The sequence below is a fragment of the Ylistrum balloti genome, unplaced genomic scaffold (genome assembly GCF_031769215.1).
Source record: "Ylistrum balloti isolate Yb309-2 unplaced genomic scaffold, AGI_CSIRO_Ybal_v1 Utg369614, whole genome shotgun sequence".
Lineage (NCBI taxonomy): Eukaryota > Metazoa > Mollusca > Bivalvia > Pectinida > Pectinidae > Ylistrum > Ylistrum balloti.
This window is the reverse complement of record NW_026781888.1, coordinates 528,202-545,426: the sequence shown is the minus strand read 5'-3', so window position 1 is coordinate 545,426 and position 17,225 is coordinate 528,202. Positions and strand designations below refer to the sequence as shown.

At 37.5% G+C, this 17,225-nt stretch overlaps 3 protein-coding genes across 3 annotated transcripts in view; 1 reads left to right on the top strand and 2 right to left on the bottom strand.

Moving 5' to 3' along the window:
• The window catches only part of LOC132547714 (uncharacterized), a 121,958-nt gene extending 106,812 nt beyond the window's left edge, over window positions 1-15,146 (top strand). The window contains exons 4-5 of the mRNA XM_060211521.1: window positions 13,657-13,716; window positions 15,115-15,146. Of these exons, the coding sequence (XP_060067504.1) occupies window positions 13,657-13,716; window positions 15,115-15,146 (92 nt within the window). The remainder of the gene's footprint in view (window positions 1-13,656; window positions 13,717-15,114) is intronic.
• Window positions 7,464-10,307, bottom strand: LOC132547538 (mucin-2-like). Its single transcript, XM_060211305.1, is given in 2 exon segments — window positions 7,464-8,116; window positions 8,639-10,307. Coding segments are annotated over 2 exon segments (2,322 nt in total).
• Window positions 15,147-15,718: 572 nt separating the features above from the next.
• On the bottom strand, window positions 15,719-16,716 carry LOC132547794 (uncharacterized protein DDB_G0273453/DDB_G0273565-like). The gene is made up of 2 exons (XM_060211601.1): window positions 16,419-16,716; window positions 15,719-16,293 (listed from the first exon to the last, which is right to left on the bottom strand). Exons 1-2 carry the CDS (start codon window positions 16,714-16,716, stop codon window positions 15,719-15,721), a joined length of 873 nt encoding a protein of 290 aa, XP_060067584.1.
• Window positions 16,717-17,225: the final 509 nt, after the last annotated feature.

The following is a 17,225-nucleotide window of genomic DNA, read 5'->3' as shown; positions in this document are numbered from 1 at the left end:
TTTATTTTCAGTTTATGATGTCTTCCCGAGAATGAACGTATATTTTAATTGAAAGCGTGTACCCGAGAATGTAAATAGATTTTATCTAAGGACCTGTTCATGAGGATTTAAATATACTTCATAAAACCATGTGGTCATTTGTATATTCTGCGTTACTTAAGTTGACACAGATATCGATGTCTAATGACACACTAATATGTAGGTACCCAGCTCCATTATTGTTTTATTTTAAATACATTATAATGACGTCGGACACGGTTGCCTGATTTCCGAAAAAAAAAACTCCCCCTCCCCCCTCCCCTGTTTTTATCTTTGGCCTTAGTTATCATTTAATTTCGAACTACCAAAAGTTAAAGACATTTTATATACTATAATATGCGTATTCCAGAAATTTCAATCTATACCCAATTCCCAATTTTCAAAACATAATATTGCGTACAGCTGATCAATTTGATTGCAAGTTCAAAAAATATTTGCATACACCAATACAAGGAAATAGCAACTAGAAATCTCAACAATATTATTCGTTGATTAGCAGAGCCCAAATATGATTTGTTAATTAGATTAAAACCGTCATAAGCACTGTGTCATAATGGTTGTGTTACCTATTTTATTGTAATAATTATAAATCCTTGCCCTAATCAAGAAACGTCATTTGCTTAAAGTACGCAAATCACGCAGTATCTATAACAGTACAGTAATAAAAAGTAATATCTTGTCTGGCAGATCAACATTCAGATACATCGATATTTTACTATTATACTACATTATCAAGAATTGTTCACAATCCAAAAAATGGTTTTTTTTAAATCATTTCTACCAAACATTAAGCAATGCAGATCCTACTTGTTACTGTTATTTATTATAGACTAGCGGCTTCAAGCTGTAGTTTCAAGAACGATTATGAAAATTTCCCGAATTTATATACCAAATACATGCCTTCTACATGATGAAACATAAAGTTTAAAATCCTCCTTTTAACTTTTACATTAACTTTTAACTTAAGCCTGAATTTAAGCCTAAATAAGATTAAGTTGGTTCCAACACCACTATAACACCCTCTTATCCAAGCTCTGATGTCGATATTTCACCAGAAATATTCGTCATGTAGACTTGCAAACTACATAACTAGCATTTTATATTAGAGAGCATTCGATACGTACTTGTGGTCATTCTGAACAGTGACTTCTACTCCGTTCTGATTTTCGCAAGCTGTCCCTCGCTCGGTCGGTCTCTTTCGCGAATGTATTTAGAGAATCTGTTGATTTTCAAACGGAGAAAACTTAATATACCTCCAACTTCCAACATCATCTTCTACCGACTGTGGCCGTTTCTGGTCCTAGAGGTCAACTGATGAATATGTCTGGCAAGCAGATATGAGGTATCAAATGTCTGTATATTGTTGGCAGTCATCACACATGATTGCTCATTTGTCTTTCATTCCGCATTTTCGTAACGTTTCTAATGTTTTAATAAAAGAACAAGCGAATTGCAATTTTCAATACAAATTTTGTTAAAGATACTGTATGTTCCGAATGAAGAAATAACTGCACCAAACTGCTGACACCCGAAAGTTACAGAGTACCAGAAATTAGGACGAAATCAAGAAGGCGAATTATAAAAATAAAAAATCGACCAAATGTTTAAATGTAGATCGGAAGCTGCAGTAAACTCATACTTCTCAACATTTTATAAATTTTCAATGCTGAATTATGAAAATGAACCGTCAACTATAGTCACTGCTGTAACGCTATCAAAGGAACTAATTCTGAATTATTTTGGATGTCAGGAAGCCAGCAATTTTGAAATTTATAATTTGATCAAGTGATGATTTCTTGAAAAGTTAAACTTTAATTATTTTAAAGCAAATCTTCATACGCTGTGATACTTGTTTATGTGATGACATTTTACTAATAGCCACCGGGAGAATTTTTGTCTTAGACACAATTTCTAGCTTTCTTATTTTAAGTCTTAAAGAGTATTTATCATTGTCAAAAACTCCATCGTTGTTGGGCTTTAATGTTTTAGCTTTTTATCAAAACACCCATTTATAAATGATCAAAAAAGAAATATGGTAGAAATTACCCTAGGCAGACAGAGCTCAGATAGTCACATGGATCAATTGTCGAATATATATTCTCGTCGTCAACTGTCTTGTTAATTTTTGCCATATTGATAAAAACCATGCAAGTGAACTATTCAAAAAATATGCTAGTCAGAAATCAAATTACCTTCTTTACATATTATTCATATATTCTTCCTTTCTTTAAATGATTTTTTATGAGCTGATACTTAACCAAAATCAGGAAATCTGAAAATGTTTAACATTTCTCCCTAAAAACACTAATCTCATAACTGGATGGTCGCAGAATGATCGGAGTCTAGGAGGGCTTTTTTAGTAATGTGGAGGTTTTGTTAGTAATCTAGGGGTTTTGTTAATAATCTAGTGTGTTTTGTAAATGATTTGGTGATTTTGCCAATAATCTTGGTTTTCATACTTATCTGAAGTTTTGTTAGTTATCAAGTTACATCGGAGGTTTTGTTAGTTATCTAGTTATATCCGAGGTTTTGTTAGTTATCTAGTTATATCCGAGGTTTTGTTAGTTATCTAGTTATATCCGAGGTTTTGTTAGTTATCTAGTGATATCCGAAGTTTGTTAGTTATCTAGTTATATCCGAGGTTTTGTTAGTTATCTAGTTATATCCGAGGTTTTGTTAGTTATCTAGTGATATCCGAGGTTTTGTTAGTTATCTAGTTATATCCGAGGTTTTGTTAGTTATCTAGTTATATCCGAGGTTTTGTTAGTTATCTAGTTATATCCGAGCTTTTGTTAGTTATCTAGTTATATCCGAGGTTTTGTTAGTTATCTAGTTATATCCGAGGTTTTGTTAGTTATCTAGTTATATCCGAGGTTTTGTTAGTTATCTAGTGATATCCGAGGTTTTGTTAGTTATCAAGTTATACCCGAAGTTTTGTTAGTTATCTAGTTATATCCGAGGTTTTGTTAGTTATCTAGTTATATCCGAGCTTTTGTTAGTTATCTAGTTATATCCGAGGTTTTGTTAGTTATCTAGTTATATCCGAGGTTTTTTTAGTTATCTAGTTATATCCGAGGTTTTGTTAGTTATCTAGTTATATCCGAGGTTTTGTTAGTTATCTAGTGATATCCGAGGTTTTGTTAGTTATCTAGTTATATCCGAGGTTTTGTTAGTTATCTAGTTATATCCGAGGTTTTGTTAGTTATCTAGTTATATCCGAGGTTTTGTTAGTTATCTAGTTATATCCGAGGTTTTGTTAGTTATCTAGTTATATCCGAGGTTTTGTTAGTTATCTAGTTATATCCGAGGTTTTGTTAGTTATATAGTTATATCTGAGGTTTTGTTAGTTATCTAGTTATATCCGAGGTTTTGTTAGTTATCTAGTTATATCCGAGGTTTTGTTAGTTATCTAGTTATATCCGAGGTTTTGTTAGTTATCTAGTTATATCCGAGGTTTTGTTAGTTATCTAGTTATGTCCGAGGTTTTGTTAGTTATCTTGTTATGTCCGAGGATTTGTTAATTATCTAGTTATATCCGAAGTTATTTTAGTTATCTAGTTATATCCGAGGTTTTGTTAGTTATCTAGTTATATCCGAGGTTTTGTTAGTTATCTAGTTATATCCGAGGTTTTGTTAGTTATCTAGTTATATCCGAGGTTTTGTTAGTTATCTAGTTATATCCGAGGTTTTGTTAGTTATCTAGTTATATCCGAGGTTTTGTCACTTGTCAAGTTACATCGGTTTTGTAAGTGAATTATTTATATCCGAGGTTTGTTACTTATCTAGATATATCCGAGGTTTTGTTAGTTATCTAGTTATGTCCGAGGTTTTGTTAGTTATCTTGTTATGTCCGAGGATTTGTTAATTATCTAGTTATATCCGAAGTTATTTTAGTTATCTAGTTATATCCGAGGATTTGTTAGTTATCTAGTTATATCCGAGGTTTTGTAACTTGTCAAGTTACATCAGAGGTTTTGTTAGTTATCTAGTTATATCCGAAGTTTTGTTAGTTATCTAGTTATATCCGAGGTTTTGTTAGTTATCTGGTTATATCCGAGGTTTTGTTAGTTATCTGGTTATATCTGAGGTTTTGTTAGTTATCTAGTTATATCCGAGGTTTTGTTAGTTATCTAGTTATATCCGAGGTTTTGTTAGTTATCTAGTTATATCCGAGGTTTTGTTAGTTATCTAGTGATGTCCGAGGTTTGGTTAGTTATCTAGTTATATCCGAGGTTTTGTTAGTTATCTAGTTATATCGGAGGTTTAGTTAGTGAAAAAGTTATATTTATACCCAAATTGTATAACAATAATCAAAGAAACTGAAATTGTTTATCAATTAAAGACAGTAAAATTGTATAACAAAGACAGTAAAATTGTATAACAAAGACAGTAAAATTGTATCACAAAGACAGTAAAGTTGTATAACAAAGACAGTAAAGTTGTATAACAAAGACAGTAAAGTTGTATAACAAAGACAGTAAAATTGTATAACAAAGACAGTACAAAGACAGTAAAATTGTATCACAAAGACAGTAAAGTTGTATAACAAAGACAGTAAAATTGTATAACAAAGACAGTAAAATTGTATCACAAAGACAGTAAAATTGTATAACAAAGACAGTAAAATTGTATAACAAAGACAGTAAAGTTGTATTACAAAGACAGTAAAATTGTATAACAAAGACAGTAAAATTGTATCACAAAGACAGTAAAGTTGTATCACAAAGACAGTAAAATTGTATAACAAAGACAGTAAAGTTGTATAACAAAGACAGTAAAATTGTATAACAAAGACAGTAAAGTTGTATCACAAAGACAGTAAAATTGTATAACAAAGACAGTAAAGTTGTATCACAAAGACAGTAAAGTTGTAAAACAAAGACAGTAAAGTTGTATAAGAATCATAGAAACTAAAATTGTATTACAATCAAAGACATTAATATCGTATAACAATCACAATTTACATAGCAATCAAAGAAAGTCTAATTAATCAGCCACGAACTAAAGTCAAATTATTTAGCAATCGGGTTATTGTCAAAAAATATCACAATATCAGAACTTGCTATGTGTTTTGTATAGTTAAATCGTACAGCTATCTACCTATTATCAGTTGTCAATGTATGCATATGATATTGGGCAATCCCATACTTCATAGTCATACGGTATAGTATATGATTAAAGCGTATGTCACACGATAGGCATTTGTCTCTTTTGTCAAATTACATATCATGGTCATATTTTGTCACATTGTCAAATTATACATTTTTTTTTTATAAAATGACGTATTACTTTATCAAATTACATACCATACATGATATGTATTATGAAATACGGATTTTGATTACGCTATAATGAAAACAGTGGATACGACATTCCCACGAGTTAAATGTTCCATAACGAGAAGCTATATGAAACTGCTTCAGTAATCCAAGACACTCTGACCATTTCCAATCCCGGTAAAAAATGCCAGGACCTGGTATATTTTCAGGGTCCGTCTATGTCTGCCTTACCTTAAATGTTAATGTTTCGTGCAATTTTTTTCCTTCGTTGTATCTTGTCTGTAATGTATAGCCGTTAGGAATACTGACATTCACTTACCTCCTCAGCGGTGTCCATGCTTATCAGCTTATACTAATCAGTCCATATCTAAATATAAAATACAAAATAAGTTTAATATGCAATATTATTAACATAAGCGTGTATATAAGATATAAAATTACATCCATAATTCCCAGTCGTTTATTTAGTTAAACAAGATAAATAAAACTGCCAACAACAACAGGGATGTCCCTATACACCTGCACTATATCAAATTTCATCCGTCGCCGATTCGCTCTCCGTTGTCACATAAGGGAAAGGGGAAATAACTCTACTTTAATTTTAGAAGAAGCTTTAAATAGAAACTTAGTCATTTGAGAAAGAAAAAAATATTTAAGGGAATATTTTAAAACGTGGAACGAATTCGTTTTCGAAACGTAATCGATTTCGTCTGGCGAGCAACTGTAGTCGTTATGGCAGGAGTAAAATTCAGTGTTAGTGATTTATAAAGTTGAGTTGAATTTTATAAGACACATAGACTCTCACGTAGGAATTGTGTGAACGTACATGCATGCCTGTCAAAACAAGCCAAAAGCAGGCAAAGTTTTAATCATAGATATTTTAGTCAAAGACAAAGATCTTAGCTGGAATTGATTTTAAAACACAATTGTTACTTTCGATTGATAGATAATGTTTAGGCATAGACACCAATGTAAGAGGGAAAGGGGGTAATGTGATGAACTTTGGTCTTATCTGGAGAGGAATGTGTGTGGAAATCGTACTAAAAGCACAGTTGGAGATTTAAAATGTTAAAAAGATTGTATGTGAAAATACTCAAGGATTAGATCTGAACTTTAATGAAGGATATGTTGAAATAATACACTTGGCATAGACAATGATTTTAATTGCATGGGAAACTCATTTATCGTATACATAGAGACACTACCAAGAATCTCTCGGCAGACTCTCAGCCTACGTTATTGTTACTAGTTAGGGACATCGACTGTTAAAATAGTCCTCATAGTTATTACTTATACTTGTTAAAAATTATATTTTGGACAGGAATAATTTTCAATAGTTTGTCAGAATGAAAACGGAGATAAGATTTGTCCTACTTTCTGCATCACTTTCCGCAAGCTTGGAAGTTGGCAACACTAATTAGCTGGCGTGGGGTACAATGTGATTGAGGCCTGTGCAGAACGGAAACCGGTCAGACAAAATAAGGTTAAGCTTAAACGGGAACTTTTAGTTTACTCCATATGGTGGAACTGAGTCCATTCCCCTTACCAGCTCAACAACGAGACCACAGAGCTCTCACTAGCCGTTAAAACGATGCTTATCGTTTTAAATTAATGTAACATCTTATTCTTTGTGTGTAAAGATATATGTCCATTTACCATTTTGTAGAATTTACACCATAGATAAATTACTCACATGCCTACAGCGGCATTTTACATCACTCGTCATTTTTGTGGCGGAGCAGTAATCAACTGGTGGTTTTAAGACGGAAACCGAAGGAATAGAAATAATTATCCTCCCGACCTTCCATTCCTCTACATGTGTACAACATTAAGATAACACGTTGTGTATACTCATTATGGACCTCACAACACGTTCATAATTGTTGTCACGGTGCTCTATAAAAACATGTGCAGCTGATTCCTGCATCATAGCTAGCTTTTGTGGTTGTGAGGTAGCATTGTAAGCGTTGAAATTAGATGGACAGGCAACGGCGTGGACAGTTGGTGGACGGGTGACGGTGTAGAAAGTAAATAGACGGGACGGCGTGGATAGTAGATGGACAGATGACGGTGTAGAGGGTAGGAGGTGGGTGATCGGTGACCATCGGTGACCATCGGTGACCGCGTGATCAGTAATTGGACGGACTACGACGTCGAATGAAGTTGGGCGGGTTGCGGCGTGTCGTGTGATGGCACAGTAAGTAGTTTGAAAAATGATGAAGTGGACATTTGTTGACGGGGTGACGGGGTGGGCAGTAGTTGGAGGGGTGACGGAGTGGACAGTAGCTGGAGGGGTGACAATGTGGACAGTAGTTGGAAGGGTGACGATGTGGACAGTAGTTGGAGGGGTGACAGTGTGTACAGTAGCTGGAGGGGTGACAGTGTGGACAGTAGTTGGAGGGGTGACAGTGTGGACAGTAGCAGGAGGGGTGACAGTGTGGACAGTAGTTGGAGAGGTGACATTGTGGACAGTAGCTGGAGGGGTGACAGTGTGGACAGTAGTTGGAGGGGTGACGGAGTGGACAGTAGCTGGAGGGGTGACAGTGTGGTCAGTAGTTGGAGGGGTGACAATGTGGACAGTAGCTGGAGGGGTGACAGTGTGAACAGTAGCTGGAGAGGTGACAGTGTGGACAGTAGATGGAGGGTTGACTGCGTGGACAGTAGCTGGAGGGGTGACAGTGTGGACAGTAGCTAGAGGGGTGACAGTGTGGACAGTAGTTGGAGGGGTGACAATGTGGACAATAGTTTAGGGGTGACAGTGTAGACAGTAGCTGGAGGGGTGACAATGTGGACAGTAGCTGGAGAGGTGACAGTGTGGACAATAGTTTAGGGGTGACAGTGTGGACAGTAGCTGGAGAGGTGACTGCGTGGACAGTAGTTTAGGGGTGAAAGTGTGGACAGTAGCTGGAGGGGTGACTGCGTGGACAGTAGTTTAGGAGTGACAGTGTGGACAGTAGCTGGAGGGGTGACAGTGTGGACAGTAGTTGGAGGAGTGACAGTGTGGACAGTAGCTTGAGGGGTGACAGTGTGGACTGTAGTTGGAGGGGTGACAGTGTGGTCAGTAGTTGGAGGGGTGACAGTGTGGACAGGAGTTGGAGGGGTGACGATATGGACAGTATTTGGAGGGGTGACAGTGTGGACAGTAGCTGGAGGGTGACGATGTGGACAGTAGTTGGAGGGGTGACAGTGTGGACAGTAGCTGGAGGGGTGACAGTGTGAACAGTAGCTGGAGGGGTGACAATGTTAATAGTAGCTGGAGAGGTGACAGTGTGGTCAGCAGTTGGAGGGGTGACAGTGTGGATAGTAGCTGGAGGGGTGACAGTGTGGACAGTAGTTGGAGGGGTGACAGTGTGGACAGTAGCTGGAGGGGTGACTGCGTGGAAAATAGTTTAGGGGTGACAGCGTGGACAGTAGCTGGAGGGGTGACAGTGTGGACAGTAGTTGGAGAGATGACAGTGTGGACAGTAGTTGGAGGGGTGACAGTGTGGACAGTAGCTGGAGGGGTGACAATGTTAATAGTAGCTGGAGGGTTGACGATGTGGACAGTAACTGAAGGGGTGACAGTGTGGACAGTAGTTGGAGGGGTAACAGTGTGGACAGTAGCTGGAGGGGTGACGATGTGGACAGTAGCTGAAGGGGTGAAAATGTGGACAGTAGTTGGAGGGGAGACAGTGTGGACAGTAGTTGGAGGGGTGACAGCGTGGACAGTAGCTGGAGGGGTGACAGTGTGGACAGTAGATGGAGAGGTGACAGTGTGGACAGTAGTTGGAGGGGTGACAATGTGAACAGTAGCTGGAGAGGTGAAAGTGTGGACAGTAGTTGGAGGGGTGACGATGTGGACAGTAGCTGGAGTGGTGACGATGTGGACAGTAGTTGGAGGGGTGACAGTGTGGACAGTAGATATATGGGTGACAATGTGGACACTAGTTGGAGGGGTGACAGTGTGGATAGTAGTTGGAGGGGTGACAGTGTGGACAGTAGATATAGGGGTGACAATGTGGACACTAGCTGGAGGGGTGACAGTGTGGACAGTAGTTGGAGGGGTGACGATGTGGACATTAGTTGGAAGGGTGACGATGTGGACAGTAATTGGAGGGGTGACAGTGTGGACAGTAGTTGGAAGGGTGACGATGTGGACAGTAGTTGGAGGGGTGACGATGTGGACAGTAGTTGGAGGGGTGACAGTGTGGACAGTAGTTGGAGGGGTGACAGTGTGGACTGTAGCTGGAGGGGTGACAGTGTGGACAGTAGTTGGAGGGTGACAGTGTGGACAGTAGCTGGAGAGGTGACAGTGTGGACAGTAGTTGGAAGGATGACAGTGTGGACAGTAGTTGGAGGGGTGACAGTGTGGACAGTAGTTGGAAGGATGACAGTGTGGACAGTAGCTGGAGGGGTGACAGTGTGGACAGTAGCTGGAGAGGTGACAGTGTGGACAGTAGTTGGAAGGATGACAGTGTGGACAGTAGCTGGAGGGGTGACAGTGTGGACAGTAGTTGGAGGGGTGACAGTGTGGACAGTAGCTGGAGGGGTGACAGTGTGGACAGTAGTTGGAGGGGTGACAGTGTGGACAGTAGCTGGAGGGGTGACAGTGTGGACAGTAGTTGGAGGGGTGACAGTGTGGACAGTAGCTGGAGAGGTGACAGTGTGGACAGTAGTTGGAAGGATGACAGTGTGGACAGTAGCTGGAGGGGTGACAGTGTGGACAGTAGCTGGAGGGGTGACAATGTTAATAGTAGCTGGAGGGGTGACAGTGTGGTCAGCAGTTGGAGGGGTGACAGTGTGGATAGTAGCTGGAGGGGTGACAGTGTGGACAGTAATTGGAGAGGCGACGTGTTGAACAGTAGTTGGAGGTGCGACGTGGTAACAGTTGTTGGAGGTGCGACGTGGTAACAGTAGTTGGAGGTGCGACGTGGTAACTGTTGTTGGAGGTGCGACGTGGTAACAGTAGTTGGAGGTACGACGTGGTAACTGTTGTTGGAGGTGCGACATGGTGGACAATAGTTGAAGGAGTGACAGTGTGGACAGTAGTTGGCGAGACGACGTTTCTTTAATATCCTTTCCAGCTAAATATTAGAAACCGTGCTTTTGTGTTATTGGACTGTGATTCACCTGAAATGGAGGGTAAATCGTCGCCTGCATCTTACAGCTGAGCCACCACCTCATTTACATTTATTTCTAGCAATTCCTCTTGGATGTCTTAGGACACCAAATGTATGCGTATGATTACTAATTCACTCGTAAGCCAAAACTTTACAAGACTTTCCATCATTGTTTTCAGTGTTTCTAACAGGTTTTCGTATTGGAAAGTCCGGTTGTTCTGTTTTTGATGTTGTTGCATCTTGCTCTATCCTTTCTGCAAGAATTTATTTCGGCATTGGACTGCATTTTCACTCTGTGAATGGGATTGCTGGTGCTATTTTATTGCAGTTTGTCAAGTATTACTATCAGTGCTTTCCTAGTTAATTCATAATCTAGAATATTTACATAGTCGAAACTCGTTATCTCGAAATTCAAGGGAAAATATTTCAACTTATCCGTATTTCGACTCAAACGAAATGAATAAATAAGGTTTACGACATCAGTTGCCTGACGTTGACAGCGGTTGAGCAAAGTAGGGTTACGATAGCACTCAAACAGCGTGGTTTAATCTGATATTTTAAACGGCAGTAAATAAATTAATTTATCCTACTTTCTTCTTTTATTGTTTATTCATCTAAATAACAAAACATGTAATAACACATTCAATTAAATGCTGTTGTACTCACGTCGTTCCGTCCGCACAGGTGTACAATATCCTTACTTACCAAGCACGAATACATCATCTATTTTACGGAATGGCTTAAAACGAAATTAAAATTTGCTTTTGATACTCTACAAGAAACGATGTCAAAAAGACTTTATTATGAATATACAAAGGTATGAAAAACGCGGCACTACTTGCTATAGAAAACATGGTACAAGCATTAGACTTAACGAATCACGCACAGATATAGACTCTATCAATGAAAAATACTTTCAGCACTTCATTGTCTAAACACTAAATCTTACGAAGTGACCAATCTTAGCCCTTTAGTTAACAAGGTAAAATTAGTTTCTCTCGGAATTGTCGGGATCAGATTTCGTCAAAAAGTTCGTACTGGTTCGATGGTTTCGTGTTTATCGTTACTGAAGATGCATGCAACCAAGCTAAATGTTTTCATGTTTGGTGTAAACACGCTACTTTTTTTAACGGACAGGTAAATCACTTCTACAGAATGGTGACACTAATTAAGAAGCCAACCTTTTAATTGGATAATTTAACCGTTAATTAATCGCCAGTAATTAGCCATCTATTACGCACAGGTGACTTTCTACTCGTATGTATTGACCCATTTCGTCTGAAGACGTGCCGATGTTTTGACAAAAATTACTTTCGAGTCAACAAATGACTTTCACATTGCTTTACAATTGAAGGGACTGTAAAAAATCGCTTCGACTCAGCCGAAATTTCGACTCAATGAAATTCGAGTCATTTTAACTTAAATTACAAAGATATAGGGAAAAACTCGGGACTTGAAAAATATTTCGACTAAAGCGGAATTTCGACTCAAGCGATTTCGAGACAACAAGTTTCAACTGTATACAGTATATCGATAAAATACACCACAGTAAACATTGCTATAACTCGCCAACCTATATAACACACAAAACAGAGGAAAAAACAGACCTGGAATTTCAAACAGATAATAAAAAAACGTAAAATCATCCTAATTTTGGATTTTATTTTTCCCTTTTGCTACAACTTTATTTTCTGATGATCGTCTGATGATGCAAGGCGAACAATACTTATGATAAGTTCGCAGTTTCTTCTTTATTAGATATATATATATATATATTCATATTTACATGGCGTGTGGTTTACTTATAACACTATACTAACTTTAACAATATCGGTTTAAAACAGCACAACATCTTTTATGTTGGATAAAATAATGGACTGTATTGATTCGACAGGCATTTCCAAATAGGTACAGATATCTTTTAAGATTCTTTCATCTAACATTATGTATGTTCATCGAAGGTCATCGGTGGCTAGTTTCTGACAGGTACCCCGGATAGAGTGCTGGTTTCGTGGAAATAATGTTAAATTCTTGTTATGTCCGAGGTCAAGGTAATCAAATATCACAGAGTCCTATCCATTTCCAGCAGACGCAGAGTCCTGATATTTTGCCAGCATGTACAAGTAATGGTACGCAATGACGTTTCCTTACTCTTTCACCTTGACATTACATTATTAGCCATGGGGAAGAAAGTAAGGATTTTTCATGAAATCCAAAGGGTCCGGTCCTAATATATGTTTTACACACTCTCTCCTTAATCTATGGGAGATCCCGAATCCAGATATATACATTGAAATCCTATAGGAATGTCCTAAAACTACACGAGATAAAGGATCCCAATCTGTATATTCAAAGAAACTTTACGTGTGAGCAAAACTACAGGAGAACTACAGTGTTGATACCTATATTAAAAACCTTTAGGAATCCACCGTCACCCTCAAACTACAGAAGACCAAGGAACTGAATATGTATGTTGAAAATCTTAAGAAATTCCCCCTCTCCCCTCAAACTACATTAGATCAAGGATACTGATATCTATGCTGAAAATGTTTAAGAATCCCTACCCCCAACCCCCCAACCCCCCAACCCCCCTGAACCATCAAACTACATTAGATCAAGGATGCTAATGTCTCTGTTGAAAACCTTTCGGAATTCCCCCTCCACCCCTCAAACTACAGTAGATCAAGGATCTTGATATGTATGCTGAAAATCTTTAGGAATCACTCCCTCACCCTCAACTACATAAGATCAAGTGTCTTGATATGTATGTTGAAAATCTTTAGGAATTCCCTCCTCACCTCTCACCCCTCAAACTACATTATATCAAGGATGTTAATATCGCTGTTGAAAATCTTTAGGAATTCCCCCTCCACCTTCAAACTACAGCAGATCTAAGTTCATATCTTGCAGCAATTGTTGTGAATGAAGTTCCATAGAAATTCCCCATCAAATTTCAGTAGCATTACTTGGATTTTAAGATTGAAGGTGTCGAATATGTTCAGGAATTTAACCATTCTTTGTGTTATGTCACCATGACAACGTGTATGGGGCATAGGTAAAATTAAAAATAAATGTGGAAAATGATGTAAATGTGATAACTTATTTATAAACTTAGGTATAGCGAGAATTTAGGTTAACGTAACAGTCCGCGAAATAAAACAGAATTAATGCAATCTCACCTTGTTAACAGTACTTAATTATCGTTTTGCTAATTTCTTTTGTCTAACCCTATTTCCTAGTTGCAACACCTGTCTGCGAAGTGACTGCGACCATCTCATGGAAGGACATCATAGAAGAAGGTAAGCGATCCTGCTTTATATTGTCTATATAGATTTATCAATTAATGGATTGACGTCGCTATTACGCTGACCTGGTACTATAACTCTTCATCTGGTCACATCAGGGAGAAAATCCTTCGGAAGTAGCATAATGATATTCCATCAGTAAACATAAAAAAGTAAAATTATTCTTTGTTTATCCGAACGATATACAAATAATGGATATTTATATATTATTTATAAGGTTCTTGTAACTGTGAAATTAATGACTAGTAAACAGGTTCTCAATTTTCCCCGAGGAGGGGACAAAGTTAACTAATTTATAAATATTATATTCCGTTGGAAATTATGCAAACGTTGTTAGCTTATACACATTCGGTATTTGTAGTTCAGGTCATTTGCTATTGCTTTATGTCAAAAACAAAAATGACAACTTTTATAGAACACGTGTTACTATTCATTCTGTTTCTTTCTGTTATCATTAAATTTAAAAAGGACTAATTGTGTTAATGTATTATATAGTGTTGTTGCTCTCAGTTGTTTTCGACCAATTTTCCAACATGGCCACCACAACCTCTGATTGGTTGAAACCTTTTTTGTTATATTTTTATACTGCAGTCGTTTCATTTAAATTTGTTCGTGCATAGCTCCCAATCTACCCTGTAGTTTCAATCCTAACTGTTCCAACACTAAAAAGCCTTTCGATGCCTTATTCGGTAAAGTCACCGTCTTTGAGAAGTTTTTCCATAGAAAGTGGTAGCTCCTTTCAAACATTTGTCGCTGGATATCCATTTTTTACCAGTTTCGGTTTACTAACAGAAATTCTTTTTTCCCATTAAACAAAAAAGTCACCATAGAGATGCTGATAAGTATTTATGTATCGTCCGAAAACAGCAATATTTGGTTTGTAATTATTCATTATGACCGTATCCAGGCAGCTCCAGTGAGTGTATTATATTCCATTTATTTCATTTACAGGGGCAGTGTCCATTTACAATTTAAACCTATCTAGTTTTGTTTCTGATGAAAAATCTTTTAAAGATGCATAATTACTGGATTAAATCGTCAGTTATTTTATATAAGGCAAATCTACAGAAGCATTTACTTATTACTGAATGAGGAACCATCGATATCTTCCAATAGAGAATAAGTTGATGTCATCAATACCTTCATTAAATGTCGGTCACAAATACATGGACGTTTCATTTACGGTATGGAATTAGACACATATTTTGGTTTGAAGGGTATTTTATTTTCAATGTTTAAACATCACAAATAAAATTACAAATACTGAACATGGAATAAGAATTGGAAAACAAGCTGGATATTTGAAGTCTCAAGAAAAATAATCTACTTAAGTCGTTTAAAACATGTAGAACTTTTGAGTAGTATCCCTTTAATTTACCTTTGGTGTTGCAGACATGAAAAAAGATGCAGAACAGGATAGATAACGTGTGTACATAAACATTCATATCCTGCACCAAATAGGTATGTATGAATATGGTAATAGTTACTATGATATTTAATATCTACATACTTACCACTGTTAGTGAGTTACATTCTGTACACCTGCTGCTGTTAGTGAGCTATCATTCTGTACACCTGCTAGTATTAGTGAGCTCTAGTTCTGTACACCTGTTGCTGTTAGTGAGTTTTCGTTCTGTACACCTGCTGCTGTTAGTGAGTTATCGTTCTTTGCACCTGATACTGTTAGTGAGTTATCGTTCTTTGCACCTGATACTGTAAGTGAGTTATCGTTCTATACACCTGCTGCTGTTAGTGAGTTATAGTTCTATACACGTGCTGCTGTTAGTGAGTTATCGTTCTTTGCACCTGATACTGTAAGTGATTTATCGTTCTGTACACCTGTTGCTGTTAGTGAGTTATCGTACTATACACCTGTACATGTTAGTGAGTTATCATTCTTTGCACCTGATACTGTAAGTGATTTATCGTTCTGTACACCTGTTGCTGTTAGTGAGTTATCGTTCTATACACCTGCTGCTGTTAGTGAATTATCGTTCTATACACCTGCTGCTGTTAGTGAGTTATCGTTCTGTACACCTGTTATTGTCAGTGAGTTATCGTTCTTTGCACCTGATACTGTAAGTGATTTATCGTTCTGTACACCTGTTAATGTCAGTGAATTATCGTTCTTTGCACCTGATACTGTTACTAAGTTATCGTTCTGTACACCTGTAAATGTTAGTGAGTTATCGTTCTGTACACCTGTAAATGTTAGTGAATTATCGTTCTTTGCACCTGCTACTGTTAGTGAGTTATCGTTCTTTGCACCTGTAAATGTTAGTGAGTTATCGTTCTGTACACCTGCTACTGTTAGTGAATTATCGTTCTGTACACCTGACACTGTTACTAAGTTATTGTTCTGTACACCTGACACTGTTACTAAGTTATCGTTCTGTACATCTGATACTGTTAGTGAGTTATCGTTCTTTGCACTTGATACTGTTAGTGAGTTATCGTTCTGTACACCTGTAAATGTTAGTGAGTTATCGTTCTTTGCACCTGCTACTGTTAGTGAGTTATCGTTCTTTGCACCTGCTGCTGTTAGTGAGTTATCGTTCTGTACACCTGATACTGTTATAAGTTATCGTTCTGTACACCTGTTACTGTTAGTGAGTTATCGTTCTGTACACCTGCTACTGTTAGTGAGTTATCGTTCTGTACACCTGTACATGTTAGTGAGTTATCGTTCTTTGCACCTGATACTGTTACTAATTTATCGTTCTGTACACCTGCTACTGTTAGTGAGTTATCGTTCTGTACACCTGCTGCTGTTAGTGAGTTATCGTTCTGTACACCTGCTGCTGTTAGTGAGTTATCGTTCTGTACACCTGTAAATGTTAGTGAGTTATCGTTCTGTACACCTGCTGCTGTTAGTGAGTTATCGTTCTGTACACCTGCTGCTGTTAGTGAGTTATCGTTCTGTACACCTTCTGGTGTTAGTGAGCTATTGTTCTGTACATTTACCCAGTGTTTGTAAGCAATTGTTCTGTACATCTGCCTTGTGTTATTGAGCTTGTGAGTTATCGTTCTGTATACCTGTAAATGTTAGTGAGTTATCGTTCTGTACGCCATCTATTGTCAGTGACATTCCTTACTTAAACAAGGACCATGACATTGTGTACTAAACACGGATCATGACATTGTGTACTAAACACGGATCATAACATTGTGTATTAAACAAGGATCATGACATTGTGTATTAAACAAGGATCATGACATTGTGTACTAAACACGGATCATGACATTGTGTACTAAACAAGGATCATGACATTGTGTATTAAACACAGATCATGACATTGTGTACTAAACAAGGATCATGACATTGTGTACTAAACACAGATAATGACATTGTGTATTAAACAAGAATCATGACATTGTGTACTAAACACGGATCATGACATTATATACTAAATATGGATAATGACATTGTGTATTAAACACAGATAATGACATTGTGTATTAAACAAGGATCATGACATTGTGTACTAAACACGGATCATGAC